Consider the following 24,317-nt stretch of genomic DNA (forward strand, 5'->3'; position numbering starts at 1 on the left):
GCAGCTTCCAGTTTAAAAAACTCTCATGTGTAGTGTGGTTTTGGCACAGATGTTGGCACAGATTGTTTTTCTCTGACCCAGTGGACTCTCACCTGAGCGTCTTTTCCAGTCACGTCTCTTGGCCTGTGACTTGGCCAGGGTTTGCCTGAACTCTGTTTCAGTCAGATAAAAAAAAGAGCAGTCCAGGTCAAGAGTAAAGATGAGGAAATACTAAAAAATTTCATCATTGTAAATAAAGAGTAAATATAATACAATAAAAAAAATCATGTTGATATTTAGTAAAAAAAAAAAAGGTGTTTATTGTTGATTCTTTTTCAATAACGGTGTTATTAAAATCCGTTAATTACATTTATTTTTCCTTATTGAGGTATCACACTGCAAATTATGAGCTCTCAATAATGAATTCAGACCCATGAGTGTTAAAAAAAAAAAGTCATCGCTTAATTAAAAATCCTAAGAACTCATACTTTCATCCACCAGGACCAGAGTGAACTGGTTCCTGGCCCTGCCATCCTTTAGCTGTGCCGTGTACGAGCCCTCGTCCTCCTTTGACAGTTGATCGAATAGAAGCTCCACCAAACCGCTGGCCTTATCAAATTTGATCTTGCATCCCTGTGGATCAGCCACAATCACACAACCTGCTTCACTTCCACTGCTTTCAGAAACTCATATGAATAATTCAGTAACTATGTAGGGTAACGAATTCATCACAAAGAATTGTGATCATTATTACTGTAGGATTTATTCATCACATTATTCCTGGTAACATTTATCAAGAATAGCACACACACACACACACACATACTGGTGTAGAGGAGATCTCTCTGTCGTTTAGGATCATGTGGAGCTCTGCATCTTCGGACAGAGGCTCCGTCTGCAGCCATAGTCTCACATTCCCCTGTTCCAACACATCCACCTGCCAGCCCTCAGAGCGCAGAGCTATAACTATACATATCACACACACACACACACACACACACACACACACACACACACACACACAGGCAGATGTATGCCTTAGAGAATTTATAAAACAATTTACAGAAAACAATCACAATTACAGTGGGTAATACGCCACAATGTGATATTATACAGTGGTATTAATATGGAATAGTTTTAATAATGTACTACACGATTACTTATAGACTTTGGTTTCTCCATTCATCCATCCATCCTTTCTTCTGAGTCCATCCATCTGTCCTTCCTCCTGTGTGTCTATCTATCTATCTATCTATCTATCTATCTATCTATCTATCTATCTATCTATCTATCTATCTATCTATCTATCTATCTATCTATCTATCCATCCATCCATCCTTCCTTCCTTCCTTCCTTCCTTCCTTCCTTCCTCCTCTCAATGTGTCCATCCATCTATCTATCTATCTATCTATCTATCTATCTATCTATCTATCTATCTATCTATCTATCTATCTATCTATCTATCATCCATCCATCCATCCATCCATCCATTCATCCATCTATCCATCCATCCATCCATCCTTCCTTTGGTGTGTCCATCCATCCATTCATCCATCCATCCATCCATCCATCCACCCACCCATCCATCCATCCATCCATCCATCCATCCATCCATCCATCCTTCCTTCCTTCCTTCCTTCCTTCCTTCCTTCCTTCTGTTCTTCCTCCTCTCAGTGTGTCCATCCATCCATCCATCCATCCATCCATCCATCCTTCCTTCCTATGGTGTGTCCATCCATCCATCCATCATCCATCCATCCATCCATCCATCCATCCATCCATCCATCCATCCTTTCTTCCTTTCTTCCTTCCTTTGGTGTGTCCATCCATCCATCCATCCATCCATCCATCCATCCATCCATCCATCCATCCTTCCTTCCTTTTTTCTTTCCTTTCTTCCTTCCTTTGGTGTGTCCATCCATCCATCCATCCATCCATCCATCCATCCATCCATCCATCCATCCATCCATCATTCCATCATTATCTATCCTTCACTGCGTCTGTTTCTGCCTTTCTGTCTGTCTATGTATTTGTGCCTATTTTCTCTGTGTACCTGTTTCTTTTTTTTTCTTTCAATCGAACGTCTAACTGTCTGACTTTGTCAATTCCCAGGCTTACTTTATTACTCGACTCTGACAATATGGAAATAAGCGTGTATGCATTTATGTGTCTCTTATTCCTCTTCAAAGCCCTTTTCAGCTATTCCTGCATGGTCTTACGTGGGTTTCTGATGTGCCAGCTCAAATCCATGAGTCTCTCCAGATCTGCAAGATGAGAACACAAGTGCATAATCAAAGTTTTCCTCCACAATTTTTGTTTTTGTTTTCAATGTTAGCATGCTACGTATGTCCTGTTCTGCTCGAACATTAAAAAAGATATGCTATTAAATAGAAGAGTACTGTTAATAATGATTATGATTTATGATCATTTCATTCCAGTTGAATTTTTGATATTTATTATTTACTTTTTCATTTATTTTCTGAAATGTCATTCTTTAGGCACCAATCACATCTTGGCTACTCAATTCTGGCCATACTATCAAAAAAAAGTATTTTCTTTAACCTTATTTTTTTGTGACACTGCCAGACCTTAGGTGACAGAAAGATGGAAATTGTACCTTCTGCAGTGAAATTAAAGCTAGAGGAGATGTCAGGCCTGTCAATCACTTCAGCAGTGTAAAGGCCAAGATCCTCCTCTGCAGCTGCAGTGAAGGTGAGAACGGATCTGCAACACAAAGCACAACTGCATTGTTATACCATGCTATATCACCTATATAACTCAAATTTGCTTCTCTACTTTCTTTGCTAATAATTTGGTGTTGTAGAGTTAAGTTGGTGCAAAAACTTAATGCAACGACTTTACTTCTTTTTTACATTTATTTTACACTTTACTTTAACATTTCTATATCTATAATACTATGCAATTATTTCTTTTGTTTGTTTGTTTACTGCTGCAATTTACATTTTATTTCCCAATTCCCACACCTTAGTACTTTCTCCATATCTTGACACCTTAAAAGATTCTCTTTAGCATATTTATCCCACTAATTCCTATCATAATTTTTACACTTATTTGACAGCTTTTTTATATGGTTAATTTGCACCTTGAGGTCTTTGCTTTAAAATGTAATAATTTCACACTGTTTCTTTAAAACTGGCACAAACATCTACCTCTCCAAATGTTCAAAAGAGCATTTTTTACTAATAAATGTAATAAACACACTTATTTTGCTTGGTCTCAAAGTGAGCTCGTCCTGCATCGATGGCCTGTCTGTAGTTCTTCTTCCACTCAAACTGCATTTGGTCCAGAGCATCAGGTGCCTCAAAGCTCAAGAAGATGAAGCCATCGTCATCAACCCCAATCTCAATATCTCTGGTTGCTGTATATTAGAGAATAATGTATGCACATCAGCCATTGAGGACACTTCTGGTCAGCTGAACAAAACTCTAAGGAAACTGACCTGGGTCAGTCTGGGCTGTGATGGGATCTGTAGGCAGTGAAGGTCTTCCCACTCCAGCACTGTTGATGGCACATACACGGAGACGATAGGTCTTACCTGCATTCAGCCCAGAAACCTGACAACAAGTCAGTATAAATCTCTCGTAAAACACTGGTTGCCCATTAACTTTAAGATCCTTTAGCATGTGAAACGTATCATTACATGCTATATATATTGACCTTCAGGTGTGTGTCTGTGATTGGTTCCTGGGTCACTGCAGTCCAGTCCTCTGACTCCTCCCCTTCACTTATCTCCACAACATAACCAGTGATTTGTGACTGACCTTGGTACAGAGGAGGCACCCACAGCAGAACCAGAGATTCTTGACGCACCTCTCTCAACTCCACGTCATACGGGCAGCCTAAGAACATCATCGGAACAGTGTATAATAAAAAACCTTACATTTTTGGTGCATCTAACTGGCTTGTAAAAATGGTTAGTTCATCAAGACATCCAATCTTTCAGATATCTAAACAGTCTACTTAATGATCAATTTATCCATACATTCGTACATTAATTTGTTTATTTATTACAGCTAACATCTTTAGGTCCATTAATCCATCCAATAAAAAAAACATCAATCTATCTATCCATCCAGCCAAACTTTCAGCAGTTAAGTTATTTCATTTCTTCCATTAGTCTGTCAAACTGTCCATCAGGCCTTCTAGTCAACTAAAACTATTGATAGGTTAACTAGTTTTTCTATCCATCTAATAATCCAACACTTCATCCACCAAACCAAAGTCCATCCATCCATCCATCCATCCATCCATCCATCCATCCATCCATCCATCCATCCATCACTTCATCTACCAAACCAAAAGCCCATCCATCCATCCATCCATCCATCCATCCATCCATCCATCCATCCATCCATCTATCCATCCATCCATCCATTCATTCATTTATCCAACAATTCATCTACTAAACCAAAATTCCATCCATCCATCCATCCATCCATCCATCCATCCATCCATCCATCCATCCATCCATCCATCCATCCATCCATCCATTCATTTATCCAACACTTCATCTACTAAACCAAAATTCCATCCATCCATCCATCCATCCATCCATCCATCCATCCATCCATCCATCCATCCATCCATCCATCCATCCATCCATCCATCTAACAACCAATCAGTGACTTTACATTTAAACTTATTTTATTTAAATGGTATGTTGGTAAAGTGATTCCCTGCTGTCCCTGTTCTTGCCAAAGCATTGTGGTGCAGAATGGAAAAATACACATCAGCTTTATAAAATCCCACTTTATGGACATGCATTTTCACTTTCTATAGTTCTTAAAACAGCTGTCTTTTTTTGCTATCCATTTATCCATTTATCGGTCCATGAAGTCAGACTTCTGTATATTGCATCATGTGGAAAAGCCGAACCGCTGACTGACATATCTAAAGAGGAAAATGCTCTTGACAGCTTCTTGTCTTGATGATACTTGTGTATTGTATTTCTCTTCACAGAAAAAAAAGCTCTCCTAACAGCAAGAAGGCAACATGGAGAACAAACAAAGGAAAAATAATAGTTTTGATCGACCCTGCATTCTACATTGGCTTTTCAAAATAACATCCACACAGACACCTTGACTATGGCAGGATAATAATAAAGTGATAAAGTACTGCAGGAGCTCTGACTCTGTTGTAATGAAGTACAGTTTTGTCTGTTTGAATGCGGTTAATTGATTCGCAGTCACGTTATAATGATTTAAACTTCAGTGGACTTTACAAACCATGTTGTCTAGCACAGTTTTTGCTGATGGAGTGATTAATCTTGTTAATGTAAAGATTGGCTGTATTATGTATTAAGACATTGTCCTTCTTGACCTGTGTTTAACCTTTGGGGAATGCATATATGGCAATAATAGAACACTTTGGTTATTATTTTTATGGCATCACCTCCTGTTATCTTCTGCCCTGTAGACACCAGAAGACCAACACATAGCAGACATTTATACCGTTTAAGGAGAACCCAGACGGATGAAGACGGACAGCAAAAAGTACATATATGGTTGATGAAAGGGGGACGGTATATGGTGATTTGTTAGTTTGTTTATCCAATCAACCTTTTGTTTTTTTTCAATGAAAAATGAATATTCATGATTGTGTCTGATAAATCCCTTGCATGATGGAATTTCAGGTTGGTAGTTCTTTGAGATTGTACATGAAAATGCAATTTCAATAAAGCTTATGAAATTTGACCAGGACTGGCCTAATTTCATTTTAAAAGGTGGTCTTCCATGACACAGCAGGATTTGATTGTGAAAAAAACATCACTTGATTGCAAATAATGAAAAGTGCTTGTACAAATGGAATAATTTCAGTAATTTTTCAGTCAACTCAAACCATGATCAAGATAGATTAGGATGGGGCTGATGGGGTAGTCTATCATTGGGACACTAGTTGAGTGGCAAGAAAACACCCTGGATGATCGCCAGTTACACCAAGGGACAATCGAGTGCAGCCAATCCACTTACTAGCATACTTTTAAGAATCTACTAAAATCCCACCTGGAAATTAAAAGAACATTTGAAACCCTACCTAGACATGAACCAAGCTCAGGATAAAATGCCTAATATTGTATATGTTATGGAAACGTGAATATACTCTATAACTTACTGAGCAGCTTGGTGCTTGAATTGTGTTCTACCTTATTAGTAAGACAATTTGAAAGGAATCTCAAATGTTAATATTTGACCCTCACCAGGCTCAGGCATTGTCCACTTCTCACACAGAAAAGCCTCGCTCGGTTCAGAGGGTTTGCCTACTCCGACCATGTTGGCTGCGATTACACGGAACTGGTAATAATTCCCCTCTAGTAGACCAGGAACCTTTCAATAAAACAAGGACGAAGAGGAAAAAAGAAAAAATAGCTGAATAAATAAACACGTGATTCACAGTCAGACAGTGGATGCTGATTAAACACGAGAATGAAGGATTAACAGATGCTGTCTCACAAGTTTTTTTTTTTATTATACACAGATGTTCAGGATATTTTTGATCAAATGGTAAAAAAAATGAAGCATTTTGCTTTGTAGCTCTTTTGAAACCCAACAACAAGGTACAGTCAAAAACCCTAATGCATAAGGATAATAGGATTAAAAGCACAGTTAAAAAGATCTATTATGATATGAGGGTTGAAGTGATTTAATTATGTCTGCTAACATACTGTATTTCCTTTCAGAACAGAAAATCAGGACTAGATGCCTCAAACAGCTTGGCTTATTTCCACCTCAACCTGAAAATATTTAGCTAACTGTGATTTGTGTAAGAAGTCTAGATACCATTTTAAACGGACACATACCCATTACACAATTCAGATTGTACAGCAGTGTAACACTAATGTACTAATATCTACAGAACGTCTCAGAGCATTGATCTCCTCACACTGATGGCCACTTATTCGCAAAGTACTCAGCACATCTGCACATTCCAAAATCTCTTGCTTCAAGTCAATGAATGGCAAAAGATAATTGCCAATGAACATAATCATTTGGATCATTAGTAATGTGAAGTATTCAAGATTATATGAACACTCTCTTCTATTAGACAGGCGCATCTACGACATTATTACCCAACTATTAGTTTCATAATTGAAACTTTGGTGCTCTGTGACTAGATCAGAACCTGTCAGTGTGGGCGATGTGATGCAGAAGTTCATTTGAGGATACTTTGCTGCTCAGTAAGCAATTAAGGAGAATTCTGTTGCTGTGCACAAACCAGTGTAATACACACAGTGTTTAATCAGTGTGAACAGATCATTTGCTTCTTGTTTAGAGGAAATGGTTTATGTCACATTCCTGATGAAGTACATAATATTGATTTAATGGTATGTGCTCATCCATATTCAAGCTTATAAACCATTAAACCAATCAACCTTTTGGCTATTTTCAGACACTGCAAAATGCATCTGTCATAGCAACTCTGCCAAACCCAAACCTTTGGCAAATAGAGCGTAAGAATGTACAGTCTGAGTAAGTGAAGTAAAACAAAATGAAATAATCATCATATAAGTAGATGGATTAAATAAAATAAAAAATATCCCAATGTTTTTTTTTTTTTTGCACGATTTGTTTAAAAAATAGGATGCAGTGTTTAAAAAACAGCAGAGGGCGCTGTGTGCTCATGCATCCTTATGGCTTCCTTTCAGATGTTCAGCCACACTAATAAATAAACTTGGTAGAAACCATGCCAACTCTCTTGCTTCCATAGAAACCGCCCGAGCACCCAGTGCTTCCAAAGAAACCCAGCTCCCTGTGGTCCTACAGAAACCCAGCACCAGGTGCTTCCATAGAAACCAAGATCCCAGTGGTTCCCTAGAAAACACCCTAGCACCTAATGCTTTCATGAAAAACCATCCCAGCCCCCAGTGATCCCATATAAACCATTCCAAATCTCAGCAATCCCATAGAAACCATCCCAACTCTCAATTAGAAACCATCCCAACTCCCAGTGATCCCATAGAAACCATCCCAATTTGCAATGATCCTGTAGAAACCATCCAATCTCTTAGTGATCCATTAAAACCATTCCAACACTCAGTGCTTCTATTGATCCCACCACAGCACCAAGAGCTTTCAAAGAAACCATTCCAGCTCCCTGTTTTTTCATAGATACCACCCTAACACGCTATGCTACCATGGAAAATGCCCATTTTCCAGTGCTTCTTTAGAAATCACCCCAGCTCTCAATCCTTCTTTAAAAACCATTTCCACTCTCAGTAATTCCATATAACCCATCCCTGCTTTCATAAAAAAATTCCCAAGTTTCATAACATCCACCATAGCTGAAATAGAAACTACCCCACCTGTTAGTGCCTCCATTAAAAACACCCCAGCATGCCATGTTTCCTTATAAATGTTCAACTCTCAGCCTTGACATTAAAAACCACCTGAACTCTACAGGAAACCCTCTTGCACTTTCAGCACTGCAGCCTACAAGATGTACCCTCAGATGCCCTTTGAACGAATACGATGTCAGATTTCTTCTTGCAGAAGCTCACTGATTGTACACTGGATTGACAGGAGCACATACTGTTTGTGAATGACTCACTCTGTACACTCTCTCTTTGACAGGTTTAACGTTGACCTCTCTCCAGGTGCTCTGGGATTTTTCCCGCTGATCCAGGTAGTAGCCACGCACCGAATCTCCGCCGTTTTTGACAGGAGCTCGCCAGCTGATCACCATCTCAGTGCCCGTACAGTGAAGAAGTGAAATGGCAGATGGGGCAGATGGGGCGACTGTATAGGGGGAAACAGGACATGCAAACATATATGCAGCTTATTTATTACATGAGGAATAAAATCTTTGGCGAAAAGCTGTTATAGGAATGAAATAAGCAACATAGATGGTGTAGTGCAGCTTAACAATATAGCATATCATCATGTGACCACAACAAAGTTATGCTAGCTAGCACATGGCCTAGTAGCTACAGTAATAAATAAGGCTAATAAAGAAGTTGCTAGATTAACAAAGTGAAACTCTGTAGGTTTGATATAAATGTATTAAATTAGCATGATGTGTGACGCTCCTGGGTTTCTAGCACAATGCTTCCCACACATCTTTACCGCGCTCTATCTCCTCTGTGGGACGGAAATTAAACCATCCAAATGTGGTGCGCCGGCATGGACGAATAACATCCCCGAGCAAGAGAAACAGGCATCTGCTAAGAGGATCGTCTGCGTATTCGTCCGTCTATTCATTGCGAAGCATGCTGAGATTTGTCGGGCTGGAAGAACGGAATGTCAAGCCTATCATTGTCTGATCGGCCAGGGGTGTATTTGTAAATTGCTGGAGCGTGAGTGACAGCAAAAATGAGTGGCCATTACGCCGAGCAGCATTGCGAGAGCACGTTATCTAGAAGCTTATTACAGACCACAGCTGTGCCACACTCACCCCAGACTATCTCAATTCATTTCTGTTCTATTGGGACCACAAGAGGAAATACACGCATTGTATATCTTTATGGTATACAACTCATGAGTTAACATGAGTTTTAGATCGATATACGGGATGGAAACCGATAGAGCCAGAGTTTAACGTGTAAATAATGAAATCTTCTAGCAAGGTCTCCTGCAGATATTGTAACATAGACATCTGGATAATTACCCTCTTTGTATGTGTTATTTCTAATCTTATATGCTCATTTTGTATTAAAAAAATAAGCATAGGAACTGTCAAAAATGCACTTTGACACATCACTAATGAACATATTGGCGTATTTTAGCTCTATTTTGATGTAATACTATTTATTGTAGCGCTGCGAGTCAGCATGCATACGCCATCACCAAGCTGCCACTGCTGGGCCCTTGAGCAAGGCCCTTAACCCTTCCCTGCTCACTTGTATGTTGCACTGGATAATGGCGTCTGTCAAATGCCATAAATGTAAGAATTCCTGACTTACGTTTTAATATATTTATGTCTCCCATTTATGTGGCGAGGTGGTAAGTTAAAGCATAAGGTATTAGACTTTGGAACATAAGGTTTTGAGTTTAAATTCCAGCCACACCAAGCTTCCACTCCTGGGCCCCTGAGCAAGGCCCTTAAATCCATAGCTGCTTAGTTGTATGAATGAGATAAATGTAAGTTGCTGTAAATAAGGGCGCCAAATGCTGTAAATGTAAATGCCCATGAATATGTATTACAATATTCCCAATAGTCAATTTTCTTCATTTCATAGCTTTTCTCTCGGTTGTGCAGTCCCCTGAAGGGTGTAAGTTTACGTTGGAGTTTCTATCCAATCAGATTTCAGCAATCACATGTTAAAAATCTAAGGAATCCTTGAGAATCAACAGCACAGGCGCCTGTTGCTTGAACAATCAGATTTTTAGTTGATTTTTTGCTATAGAATTTGCACAAAAACAGCCAATTAGCCGATTCAGCTGTGGCTGCAGTGAAAGAAGACTTGTTGAATTGTGTTCTTTGGGTTTCGTGCTTTAGTAATGCCATTCATTCTTGTTGTATAAGATTCCTGTCTGTAATGCACGGCCTGCCACTGGTCAAAATTTTAATCAAATCATCACACACACCTAACAAAATCAAAGAAAGTGATTCATCACTACTAAAAGGCTGAATATTTCAATTAAAACTCTGCAGTGTAGGAGCATGTTTGCATTCTTACGTTTCGCTGCCTGGACCAGGATTGGCTTAGTCTCCTCTGAGTAACGACTGTTTCCAGCTCGTCCCACTGATTTCACTCTGAACACGTACTGCTTATTGGTTCTAAGGCCATGCACCGTGAACCTGAGATAAAACATAATGACTTTTACAGCAGGTGAAATCATTAAAATATTGTGTCACTGGAAATTCACTTTCATTTAATTCTTCACCACATATTTTACATTATCTGCTGTTATGGTTGGTAATTAGCTACACATTTGCATGTCTGCCAAATCCATCCTAAAAGAAAAAAAATATATTCACTCTTTTTTTTTTACTGATCTGCCAGGCTCTTTTTAGTTTCTCAGTACTTTTTACTCTGAGCCGAATCTTTTCATTAAAACTGTACATTTGTCTTTTTTTTTTTTACTTGTTATCCCACTATCTGCTGTTAACTTGAGGAGACAGATTCCTCTTGTTAACACTCCTCTGAACGTTTCTCTCTATGACTTCTGTGTTTCTCATTAGGGGCCGGGAAGTAGATCTCTGTAAATTTTGTATGGAGAACTAATTACTGTTTTAGAAACCACTATAATAATAAACTTTATTGTTCTAATCAGGTCAGGTGCCCATTTGAAATGTTTAGAAAGACAAAAACAAAAAAACACTGTGTAATAGTGAAAACATAACAATGATTGATACCAAAAGTTTTTCCTTATAAATGAAATATAAATATTTCCCGGTAACCAAATGCATGATAAGGTGATGGGCTTTTGGATAGTAGGTCGTGAGTTCAAATCTCCAACTGATGGGCCCCTGAGGAAAACCCTCAACTTTTCAGTTGTGTACAATAAGTTAATTGTAAGTCGCTCTCTATAAGAGCATCTGCTAAATGCAGTAAATGTACATTCTTTTCTTTGACTACAAAATGTTTTTTAAACTGGGTTTGTCAAGCGATTGGTTCATAGATACCTGCCTAACTAAATAAGTAAGTAACTAATTATCACTAATTAAACTCATATTTGTTTTTAAAATATTTTTGTCAAAACAAATAATTCAGCAATGTCTGATTAATAAATACTACTAAGTAAAACTAGTAAATAAATATTAGAACTATTACTGCATTTTAAATCACATAAATACTTTTACTAATACTTACATATTCAAATATAAATATAATTTGTCACATCAGCATACACAGATCAAGATGCTGTAAGATAATTTTTAGGACTGGTTCATGACATGGACTACAAAACTAAACTAAAAATAGAATATAGGGTAGGATATATATATATATATATATATATATATATATATATATATATATATATATATATATATATATATACTGTCCGCTGTTGGATTAACTGTTTCAGAATCACTGATTTCAATATTAAATTATTCCCAATAATGTAGTCTCTTTATTTCATAACATTTGTCTTGGGTGTGCTGCTGCAAGTTGAGACACCACAAAGTGCAATTTTACGTTGGACTTTCTATCCAATCACATTTCAGCCGTCACATCACATATTTCTAAGACCTTCAATGACTCAGAGATCCCTGAAATTGGTAGCTTTAAATCCATGTTGCTTGAAACTGTTACTTTGACCAATCAGATTTCAAGTTAGTCACTGTGAAATCACATCACGGTTCACATCAGCATTTTCACCTCCTTTGATTAAATGGTCAAAGCGCACCAGTCAGAACTCGCAAACCGCAACTGTAGCAAACTGCACAAGCTCAAATGTATTTGTGTGGATTTAAGAAATCTTTTTTTATTCAGCATAGGTTGTAGATATACTTACAAGAGGGACTTTTTAAGAAAAGTGGGACCTCAACTATTATGAAATGAAAAACAGCTATTCAATTCAAACAAATATATTTCAGCTTATGCAGGTTGCTACAAATGTGGTTTGCGAGCTCTGACTAGTGCGCTCTCTGATAATCCAATCAAAGTAGGTGAAAATGCTGACATGATTTTATACCTTCTAGAGGGCTTTGGAGTCAGTAAATCGCAATTTGATTGGTTGAGGCAACTGTTTGAAGCTACATTTATTTGAAGCTATCAAGAGCCCACGCTGTTCTTCAGATCTGAAAACATTTAAATATTATTTAAAAAATCTGATTCATGGCAATTTTCTTTGTTTTATTGCACTTCATTTATAACTTGTGCATTTTCTATTGATAAAACATTTATAAACGTAGTTAATTTAGACACATTTGACCTGTAAAAATGCTGACACTTTTGTATTGTTTAGACACTAACATGTTCAACAAAATGAAACAACAGTATATGGTCTAACAAATATTGATACCTGGTGCATATGACTGGTTTGTTGTTAATGGTTTTCCACTCCGAGTTCCCCAGCTCATTGCAGTACAGGTAATATCCCAAGATTCCCTCCGTGTTCTTTGGCTCTTTCCACATTAGAAGGATTGACTTGTTGGTGTCCCTAAAGGCCTGAACACAATGGGGTGCAGAGGGGACGCCTAAAAACGAGATGCCAGAAATTCAATTATACAAATTTACAGTATACAAATCCCTCTGCTAATATTGGCACCCTTTAAAACTCTGACCAAAGATAGCTATGAAATTATTTTTATTGTTTAGCTTTTTTTTTTTTTTTTAGCAAATTCTACTTATTGAATGTTGATCAACAAAACAGAGACATTTTTTCTTTGCTCAAATTTTGGTATCTGATTATGTCCACTTAGCCACTGTATTGGTGTATCCTGAATGCGCTGTGTGGATAAAAGTACAAGTTTATTTCCAAACTATTTGACTGAAAGGAAAATGTCAGTTACTCAAATGCAACACCTTCTTGGATACTTGGATAAATGTTTTTGCGAAACATTTCTTATATAGATATTCTCCCAATTGTATTGCTTAGAAATCTATATGAGTAACTGATATTTAAGTGTGTCGTTGTATAAAGTTTTTCTCTACACATATTTGTTATGCAAGCTTGCCCCGTTTGACAACTGAGGCAAATTATGAGCTCACAGTATAATACAGACTTCCTTGGTGAATTTTCAGTGCAAGAACTAATTCTATTAAGAAAATTCTTCTACAGAAAAATGCTATTTGTTTTGTCGTTTACCCTGAAAAGAAACACCTTGAAATATTTATTCATGTCCTGCAACCTTCACTATTATGCCCTCCATTACTTTATTTAAAAAGAGCCAATTTATTTGATCATTTTTATCTCCCTTTTTTTTTATCTCAGTGGCTTATTGTTGCAATTTCAGAGGAATCCTTGTAGAAAGTTATAAAGTAATGAAAATGTCCTTGAAATGCCAACAAAGACCATCTAATGCAAAACTATGGCTTGTGTGTCTGTTTTCTGCACTGAATTATGATACAAGAGTGTATTCCAATAAGATTTGAACAGTAATGTTAAAAGCCCTCCATTTGACATTTTCCTTTGATAGAAATTCAACATTTGACCGAATGCCACCGGCTTATTCCACAGTGAATTGTGTTACACTCAGCGATTATAGAGAATCAGCAAAGAAATAGTAAGAGGAGTAGCTTGGAAAGAAAAAAAGAAATTCATGACGATACATTGGAAAATTACACTGTCATTCTTTCTCCTAGGCTTAGGAGGTGATATCAAAAAGTTTCAAGACTAGCTCTGTTTACAAAAAAGCATTAAATTTATCTATGTTTACACACTATCACTTTCAAAATAGTCCCCTTGCAGAGCAATACAGCGCTCCCAGCGTTCCTGCCACTTCTGGAATGTGTCCTTGAAGTCTTCTTTTCTTTTTAATGTCAAGCACCTTCTGCTATTCGCCCCGGATCTCGCAGAGGTGTAAAAATGGTGACCTTTGAGCCGTATCTTCATCTTCAGGAAAAGGGGCGAAGTCCACGAGAGCCAAATCTGGCAGATGCAGAAGTGAGATCATGTGGATTGATTCCCGACGATGATCATGCACATGTTGACGAACGGTTTCAACATTTTTCGCCGGTTGAGCTTGTTGAAGGTCCTCCTGATCTCTCGTCGTCTTCCAGTGCTGTTCTTCCCCTCTTGAAGTGCGCATGCCACTCGGAACATCTCGAACGACTCGTTGCAGGTCCAGTGTCTCTGTGGCAGATTTGCCCAGTTTCATGCAGAATTTCACGTTTGTTCTCTGTTCTAACTTGCTGTCCAAGATGAAATCGCAGACATGGTAACGTCAGAATAGCACCATTATTCGCAAAATGTTTTGATACCACCTCGTACTTGTGGTCTATCACTTACCTGGACTCAAACTACAATTCTTTTAAAAGCCTAATAAAAAAAGTTATGCAATTATATCGACCTACTCCTGCCTGCCCTTTTAATTTTGACAGTCCTTGTCAACACTTCACTCACCAAGAGGTTCTCCGAGCGTGACGGGCTGGCTGGGTTCTGAGGGATCACTAACACCGTATTTGTTCACAGAACGCACACGGAAGCGATAGGCCGTCCCTTTCTGCAAGTCGAATGCAGCAAACCTCGTAGCATTGATCGTCATGTCCAGGCTGGCCAGGTGCCATCTCTCCTTATCAGCTATGGACTGGAATATTCATCAGATTTGCATTATGTCAAATTTGCATAGATTTTCAACATCAAACCAAACTGAATCAGGTATTCAGCGTTCATCCTTCGTTTACCCAAAACTAAAAAAAGGGATCTTTTTGAAAAGGTGTCATACTTGGACAAGCTTTTCCAGTCTTTTTTTGATTTATTAGATCCTTGGAATCATTTTTTATTTTTTTTGCTTTCTAGTCTGCTTTAATGCATGCACTTGCCCGCATCTGTCCTCTTATGTTTCGTCAAAATTACATTAAAATAAAAAGCCCAATTCCGCAAAGTCTTTTTCATATCATTCAGGCAGAACTTGAGGAGTTCCACAACATCGGATACTCTTGATGTATTAGGTTTTATTACAGAGCTTTATTTTTCTAAAAGTCCAATAAAACTTGGATGTCCTGTGGCAGTTCACAGCCTTGTTGGCTCATTACCAGCTGCTCGTCTTCCTCACTCCTTTATGATATTGGCGATTTCTAGCTTTCCTGTGTACATGTGAAACCGTAACTTCTGCCAGTTGAAGACTGGCCCTAGGCCCTATTAAATGACTAAGCTTCAGAAAAGTTTAAAACTTTAAAACAAAGAAAAAGAATCTTTGTTCCACATGATTATAGTTAAAAAAAAAAATGTTGAAACACCACCCACTGTTTTCACTGGAAACCTCCAGCAAGGGCAAAACAAATCATGAAAGATGCGTGATGAGCAGCCATAGCAGAAAAACAGAACTCTTAAAAGCGAACCTAATTATTTGTATATTTTTGCACCTTTACCATTATTTTCATCCTTAAATTGACTGTAGTGTTTAATTATTTTAAAGGTTTCACGCCTCATTTAAGTGTCCAACTTGCATAATTGTGTCTATAGCTGCTTCATGGCTGTGCTGTCTACTAAACTAGTATAATAATTGGTAGCTCATTGGTTAAAATGTTGGACTTCTAATCAGAATGCTGTGAACTCAAATGTTACCACCACCAAGCTGCCACTGCTCAGCTGTATAAATAAGATAATTGGAAGTCACTTTAATGGCGTCTGCCAAATGCTCAAATGTAAATAATTATCCAATTAAGACCATGACTAGTTAACACCTTCACTCAGTTACATCACTAGAATATCTGTATTTCTGATTAGCTCAATATTTTCAACTAGAACATCCATGTCTCAGACTAGCGTATCTTTATTTCTGTCTAGAATAGCTGTATCTCTAACTGGCATAACTGTATCCAACTGCATTTCTGACCAGAATAATTGCATCTCTGACCAGTTTCCTGTCTAGCATAATTGTATTTCCCACCATTGTAATCACATCCCAAACTAGCCTAACTGTATTTCTAGCTATTCACTGAAGCCCAGTGTTTGAAGACAGGAGGCCAGCGTTTACCCTCTCCACAAAGTAGTTGAGTGGCTCTTTGCCCCGTGGATCCGGCTCAGTCCAGCACATCACCACATAAGTGTCACTTAACTCATACACTCTCACATCAGTCGGGGAAAACGGGACTCGGATCTGACCTACAGGAGGGGAAAGAGGAGCAAGAAGAGGTGGAAGAGATGGAGGAGAGTAGAAAAGGGCAGATTGTAGAAAAAAGAAACAAAAGCAAAAGTGCAGACAAAAAAGAGAAAGAGGAGAAGATGTTAAGTAGTTTGAAGTGCAAAGAAATCGCAGTAGTAGAAAGGGAGAGGGAAGAGAAGAAGACAAAAAAAATGACAAAATGACAAAAAATGTATATTTTGAACAGGAAGACAAGAAGGCATGGAATGGAAAGAGAGAATACAAAAGAAAAGAAGAAAAATGGTGAAGAGGATCTCTGACTAGCATATCTATATCACTACCATAAATTGATATTGAAAGTCTCAAACTAACATGATCATCTCTGACTAGCATAACCGTATCACTGACTAAATTAACTTTATATATGACTAGCATAACTGTATTACTAACTAACCTAGTGTATCACTAGCTAAATTAACTTTATATATGACTAGCAACATTGTATTATTAACTAGTGTAGTGTATTACTAGCTAAAATATATTTACATCTGACTAGCATAAATGTGTTGCAGACTGGCATGCTGTATCACAAGCTAAATTATCTTTTCCTAGCCTAACTTGTTCAACTATATCTCTGACTAACCAATTTTATATTTGACTACTTTAGCTTTTTTTTTGACTAGCATACTTTTATATGACTTCATTTCTTTTGTAACTAGTTACTTATTATTTTTTAATAAATATAGCACAACTTTCTGACTAGAAAAAATCTAATGCTAACTTACCATGTTTTTATGTAGCATAATTATATTTTGGTAACTAACGTAACCAATTCTCATACTAGCATAGCTTTTATACTGATTAGAATGTTTCATGTTAGCACAATTATTTCTCTAACTAGCTGAACGGTATGCCTGGATAACTCCATTTCATTTCTAAGTAGCAAAAATGAGCCGCTAGCATGAAATCTTCTCTTAAGTTAACCCTTAATAAGGTTTCTACTCTATATTTAGCAGAACTGAATGAACTAAATTATCTAAACAAACTTTCTGACTAGCATAAATATAATGCTAATTCACAATTTTTAATGTGTGCTTAAGATAATATAAGTGTGTTTTTGTGTCAAGGGCATCATTTATATACGTTCATTAACTGGCTCAGGCTTACTTTCCAGCTGGTCTTTGGTGATCACGATCTCTCTACCTTTATCCACCTTGACCACTTACACATAGGGAGGACAAAATAAATAGATTTAGGAACAGATAGACACAGTCGGTCGCAATAATAATGAAAAAGGTGAGATAAAAATTATTTAATAAGTGGTAATAGATGGCATTGTGGTTATTGACAGAAGTATTGGGACACCTGACTTTTTCAATCATATGTGGCTCTTCACTAAATTGTTACCACAAAGATGGCACACAATTGTATAGAATGCCTTTGGATGTGGTAACATTACATTTTCCTTTTACATACATTAGGAGACCCAAATCTTTTCCAGCATGACAATGCCCCTGTGCACAACACCAGCTCCATGAAGATATGGTTGGAGGGGAAGATCTTGAGCAGCTTGCAATAGTGTTCTGAGCTCAAACCTTTTGAACACCTTTAGAATGACTGCACCCCAGGCCTCCTGTTCCAAATCACTCTACAAAGTCTAGTGGAACATCTTCGCAGAAAGGTTAAGCATCAAATGTGGAACGAGATATTTAAAAAGCACTTACAGAATCTCACAAAAGTAAGTACATCCCTAAAATTTCAGCCAATATTTTATGTTCTCAAGAGACAATACTAATGAATTGAAACTTGGATAGTAGTCAATGTGCTGTTTGTATAGCAGTATTGGATTTACTGCCCTCTGAAAATAACTCAACATACAGCCATTACTGTCAAAATAACTGGCAACAAAAGTGAGTACACCCTAAGTCAACATGTCAAAAAATATGTCCACAGTGTCGATATTTTGTGGGAGCACTTTTGTTTTCTAGCACTGCCTTAATCCTCCTGGGCATGGAATTCACCAGAGCTGCAGAGGTTGTTGCTGGGATTCTCTTCCACTCCTCCTTAATGACATCACGGAGCTGCTGGATGTCAAACACATGGTGCTTCTCTACCTACTGCTTTAGGATGCACCACAGGCGCTCAATAGGGTTCATGTCTGGAGACATACTTGGCCACTCCATCACCTTCACTTCCAGATTCCTTAGCACGGCAGTTGTAATCTTGGTGGTGTGTTTGGAGTGGTTATTGTGTTGGAAAACTGCTATTCAGCCTGGTTTTTGAAGGAGGGCATCATGTTCTGCTTCGAAAATGTCACAGAACATGTTGGAATCCATGTTACACTTAAGTAACTGCAGCTACGCAGTACCAGCAGCACTCATGTAGCCCCAGACCATAATGCTACCACCACCATGCTTGACTGTAGGCAAGACAAGATTTTCTTTTTACTCCTTGCCAGGGCGTCGCAACACATGCTGGACACCATCTGAGCCAAACAAGTTCATCTTAGTCTCATCAGACCACAGGACATGGTTCCAGTGATTGATGCTCTTGGGCAGGTTGTCTTCAGCAGACTGTTTGCAGGTTTACTTGTGAGAATCTTCAGAAGAGGCTTCCTTCTGGGATGACTGTTATTTAGACAGACTTGTTGCAGTAAGGGGTGTACGGTCTGAGCACTGACAAGTGAACCTGCCTTGTCTGCAACCTCTAAAGCAATGCTAGCAGCACTCATGCATCTGTTTTTTGAAGCAGTTTCTGCACCTGTCACACAGCACGAAGACTCATTTTCTTCGATCGACTCTCATGAGGTCTGTTCAGAGTCTCAGAGTCTCAGAGTCAGGGGTGTACTCTCTTTTGTGAGATACTGTATAGTTAGGGGTCCACAAACCTTTGTCCGTAAAGTTTAACTGAAGTATAAAACCTGACAAGCAGACATGATTCTTAATGCTTATTCAAAGATGAGTAAAAGTCTGAGAGTTGTCTTAGTGTGAGGCATGCAAACAAAAGCAGGTCTGATCAGGTTTCTCTAACATCTCCTGCATTAATGGATTAAAAAAGTGCCATGCCATATCTTCTTTCACAATACCCCATTCAGATAAATAAATAGAAAGTTACCCATTGTCCTGCTCGGCTCCATGGGGTCAGAGGTAATGATGTGGTTAGAGAGTTTAGACGGACGGCCCACACCGGCCTGGTTCACTGCACACACTCTAAACTGGTACAAGGTGTTTTCCTTCAGACCCATAACTGGATAATGACAGAGCTTTTGGAGGAGCTCGTTACAGCGCTTCCACATCCCCGTGCCCATCTCACACCTGAACAAGTCCAGAGAGGGGAAACTTTCTAAGCACATTACAGTATAATGAGACATTTAATGTGATTCATGATGCATCCTACTGGTCATATCAGTCAGCTAAACCACTGCTTCAAGGAGTTCATTAAGCTGGAGTCTACCTGCATGACTCAGATCTCGTAATAAAAAGCTCTGTACTGAAAAGCCAACAACTTCCACATGCACCATTAAAACAAGCGCTTGCCCAGCATTCTGCATCAGAGATCAAAATAAAGGTTCCTGAAATCGAGGCTGATTCTCAAAGTGGCCTGTGTTCCCTGCGAGATACGCCATTACCTCCAAAATTACGCAGGAGAAAACACAACTTCTCAAGGAACCATGACGTGTTGCTAGGAAACAGAAGGTTGCAGAGGAGATAACACTTAATCCAGCTGGAAGGACCTCATCCCTCTCTGTCTCTCCGTATCACCGCCTCTCTTTTTCTCTTCTTTTTGTTTTTTTTCTTCCTCACTGTTCTCTCCTGCGCTGTCTTCACCTTCTGAACATTGTAGGGTCTCAAAAGAAGACATACACATCCCTCCCAGCAACTGACTGCTATTTTGGGAGGGATAAATAAAGTTTTATTTTGTTAAATGTAGTTGGAAAATCATGCAGCCTATTGGGCAAATATACTGTAAATTAAACACATTCCTTTGCCACTTTATAGCACATAGTGATATAATAAATAGTAACCAAACAATAATTATTCATTATTAAACGCATGATAGTCATGAGTTAACTCCAGGTTGAGGGCCTTGCTCAAGGGCCCAGCAGTGCTAAGTGAGAACATCTGCCAAATGCATTGAATGTAAACGTATCACTTTTTTGCAAAATTTTTGCACCTTCTTCACACTGACCTCTCAATGAAGTAGCCCTGCACTGGACTCACGCCCTCAGCACTTGGAGGTTCCCATGACAAGAAAACGTAATCTCTGTTCACATCGGAGCACTCGAGGTGGAGCGGAGAACCTGGAGCTCCGAGCACTGCTGCAGGACCATCTGAGATAGACACACAGAGATAGGAGGACCACAGGAACTCTTTAAAAGGACCCGGACATGGAATGGCATTTCACTGTATTTCCTGTTAATCTTTTTTTTTCTGCCAAAAAACGTTTTCAGCAGAAAAAATATATTAAATATAGTGCGTAAAAATGATCCTGTTATTAATAAAGCAGACATGATTTTTGAACAAAATATGCATTGACAGTTCTTTTTTCTTATAGATTTTACATATCAGTTTGTCCTATTATAAATTCCTGTACTCTGAGCTTGAACGTTTTTATCTATTTATTTTTTTTATCTGTATTTATTTTTCTATTAAATATGTCTGACCTTTGACATAAATGTAGGCGCTGTGCTCGGTGAAGCCGTCTCGGGTACGCAGGCGGACGGTGTAAAGACCCTCGTGCTCTTTGTGCATGCCTTTCAGGCTGAGGGTGGAGGAGCGCAGGGCCGTGCGGACGTCCAGCCGACCGGATGCATGGAGAGGAACTCCTCACACACACACACACACACACACACACACACACACACACACAAACTTTATTTTACTACTAGTATTACACACTAACAAATAACAAAACTAGTCCATATACAGTAGTTAAATACTACATTCTCTTAGATTGGGGTGATGAGTATGTGAGGGTTATTTATTTTGTGTGTGTGTGTGTGTGTGTGTGTGTGTGTGTGTGTGTGTGTGGTCATCCAAATTTGCTGTTAGATTTGCGGGGCATTGTGTTTGTGGGGTAAAATGTCATACGGACTCTACAAGGTGGTATCAAAAAGTTTAGAGACTAGTTTTGTAACATGCCAACAGAGGGCAGCACAAGGCTACTCGCACAGTCACAGGGAGCACCGACCTTCATAAGTCAGTGAGCCAAAAGTCATCATCCTTTGTAAATCGGGAGCTCTGCAACTGGTGCTATTCTGACTATGTGGGTTACCACGTCTGTGATTTCATCTTGGACAGCAAGTTAAAACAAATAGAGAGTTCCTTCAGAAAACAACATGATCTCATTTCTCGCCAGATTTGGAGATTGCAGATCTGCAGACTTCACCCTCTTCCCAAAGATGCTTTAGCGTTTTGACACCATTGTGGAGATCCAGCGCAAATCTCAGAAGATGCTTGACAGAAGACTTTCAGAAAACATTTCAGAAGTGGCAGGAATGCAATGGGAATATTTTGAAGGTGATAGTGTGCAAACATAAATAAATAAAGTACTTTCTTGTAAACAGAGCTCATCTCAAAACTTAATAATACCACCTCATAATTTGCGCTATAATAAAATAAACCTTGACGCCTTTCGTGAACTTGTCTGTGTGTTTGCTTTTTTGTGAACAAAAAACGTGTCAGGTGACTGGTACCGTCTCTAAACCAGGCCACGTCCTGCTGGAAAGGGAGGAGAGGAGCAGTAAAACAGCAGCTCAGAGTCAGAGTGTCCCCTTCTTTTATATAAGATGGAGAAAAGGCGGTGTCGAACAATGCCTCGTCCTCCGATACAACGACTTAAGAAGAGAAAAAGCAAGAGTAGAAAAAAAGAAAAAAGGAAAATGTTTATATCTGAATCCAGCATCAAGAGAGGAGAGGAGAGAGGGGTATTACAAAAAAAATGCAGGTTAGAATAAGGGACAAGAAGAGGAGGATGAGGATGTGGAAGAAAGAAGGAGGAGAGAAGAGATGCACAAAGCAGATAAAAGAGAAAAGAAAGAAGAACATGAGTTGGGGAGGGTAGAAGAGCGTATATGAGATAAGAAGGAAATTAAAAAGAAGAAGAGAAGAGGATAGAGGAGAAGAGAAGTTGATTAGAAAAGACAAAAAGGAGAGAGATGACAAGAGAAAAATAATTTAAAATTAGAGAAGAGATCAATCAAATTAATTCAAGACTCTTTTAATTAGATTGATTAAATTAAGTAATCAATAAAATTTGCACAAATTAAATTGATTACATAAATTTAAATAAATGGAAAAACAATTAAATAGTTTACATTAGTATGTACGTGTGTGTGTTTTGCATTTAATATTTTATTTTCTTAAGCTAATATTCTACTTAACTGTGCTACATATTTCAGAATACTTTAACAAATGTCTTCATTCCTTTCATGCTTCATTCACTCCCTCGATATGCAGGATTTAAGAGAATTTCTTGAAGCTGGATAAAAAACACTAAAGAATACATAACGTTAGCGTTAGCCGCTAGCCACTTCCTGGTTAGCAGCTTATGATAGCGCTATGGATTCATTAGCGTTTCATGCAAACGCAAAACAGGTTTTATTTCCAGTACGGAGTGAGTCGCCACAGTGACATTGCACTAACTCTAGTTTATTTTTTTTTAGCATTGAGTTTGTTTTCAAGTTTAATATTATTACCAATAATAAAATGCACTTAAAGTGCCAGGCGGAGACTAAACAAACTTGCAATCCACCGAAAACTTTCAGCACAAATACGTCTACCGTTACATTCCAAGTAAAGAGGCAGCAAGAAAAGAAATGAAGAAAAGAGGGAAAGAGGAAAAGTAGAGAAGCGATAGAAAAAAAGAAAAGAGATGGGGAAGAAAAGAAGAGAAGCGATAGAAGAGAAGAAAAGAGGTGAGGAACAAAAGAAGAGAAGCGATAGAAGAAAAGAAAAGTGGTGAGGAACAAAAGAAGAGAAGCGATAGAGAAAAAGAAAAGAGATGAGGAAGAAAAGAAGAGAAGCGATAGAAGAAAAGAAAAGATTTAAGGAAGAAAAGAAGAGAAGCAATAGAAGAGAAGAAAAGAGATGAGGAACAAAAGAAGAGAAGCGATAGAAGAAAAGGAAAGTGGTGAGGAGGAAAAAGACAAGCAGTAGAAGAAAAGAGAAGAGGTGAGGAAGAAGTGATAGAAGAAAAGAGAAGAGGTGAGGAGAAAGAAGAGAAGTGGAGTTGATAAGATAATAAGACAGTATAAAGGAGCAGTTTGGAGGCAGCAGCTGTTATTAGTGAGAAAATGAAGGGTCTATAAATGTAGAAATAATCAGGCTATTCAGCAGCTGATTATAATTCTATTGAAATGGAAATGGGCATGTTGTCACTGAAGCACGCCTAATTATCTGCAGGAAGCGAAAGGAGAGGGGAAGGAAGGAGATGAGCTTTCACCTCATCACACGCCGCCACAACCAACGAACTAAAATACTTCATTGAGACGCTTGAGCGGTGTAACAACTCACCCGAGCGGAAAATATCAGCTTTTACAGAAATCAGCCATGTTTATTATTTACCCTGGAATTTTACATGGCTTGGAACAGCATTAAGGAAAACTTGGGAAGGAATATCACGGTAACGAGTCGAGAGTCAGATACAGAGTGTGTTCTGCATCTAATGAGCGGAAATCATATCCT

The 24,317-nt window shown here is 38.4% G+C and overlaps 1 protein-coding gene across 1 annotated transcript in view; it reads right to left on the reverse strand.

The window, feature by feature from the left end:
* myom3 (myomesin 3) overlaps positions 1 to 24,317 on the reverse strand; it is a 51,057-nt gene that overhangs the window by 7,761 nt on the left and 18,979 nt on the right. The window contains exons 9-27 of the mRNA XM_046877410.1: positions 22,328 to 22,468; positions 21,296 to 21,457; positions 20,821 to 20,962; positions 19,747 to 19,946; positions 17,800 to 17,853; positions 16,525 to 16,652; positions 14,949 to 15,132; positions 12,906 to 13,080; positions 10,613 to 10,734; positions 8,545 to 8,732; positions 6,197 to 6,323; positions 3,658 to 3,839; positions 3,440 to 3,554; positions 3,202 to 3,358; positions 2,597 to 2,703; positions 2,199 to 2,243; positions 806 to 945; positions 468 to 612; positions 93 to 152 (exon numbers count right to left, since the gene is read on the reverse strand). Of these exons, the coding sequence (XP_046733366.1) occupies positions 93 to 152; positions 468 to 612; positions 806 to 945; positions 2,199 to 2,243; positions 2,597 to 2,703; positions 3,202 to 3,358; positions 3,440 to 3,554; positions 3,658 to 3,839; positions 6,197 to 6,323; positions 8,545 to 8,732; positions 10,613 to 10,734; positions 12,906 to 13,080; positions 14,949 to 15,132; positions 16,525 to 16,652; positions 17,800 to 17,853; positions 19,747 to 19,946; positions 20,821 to 20,962; positions 21,296 to 21,457; positions 22,328 to 22,468 (2,574 nt within the window). The remainder of the gene's footprint in view (positions 1 to 92; positions 153 to 467; positions 613 to 805; positions 946 to 2,198; positions 2,244 to 2,596; positions 2,704 to 3,201; positions 3,359 to 3,439; positions 3,555 to 3,657; positions 3,840 to 6,196; positions 6,324 to 8,544; positions 8,733 to 10,612; positions 10,735 to 12,905; positions 13,081 to 14,948; positions 15,133 to 16,524; positions 16,653 to 17,799; positions 17,854 to 19,746; positions 19,947 to 20,820; positions 20,963 to 21,295; positions 21,458 to 22,327; positions 22,469 to 24,317) is intronic.

Source organism: Silurus meridionalis, chromosome 21 (assembly GCF_014805685.1).
Source record: "Silurus meridionalis isolate SWU-2019-XX chromosome 21, ASM1480568v1, whole genome shotgun sequence".
NCBI lineage: Eukaryota > Metazoa > Chordata > Actinopteri > Siluriformes > Siluridae > Silurus > Silurus meridionalis.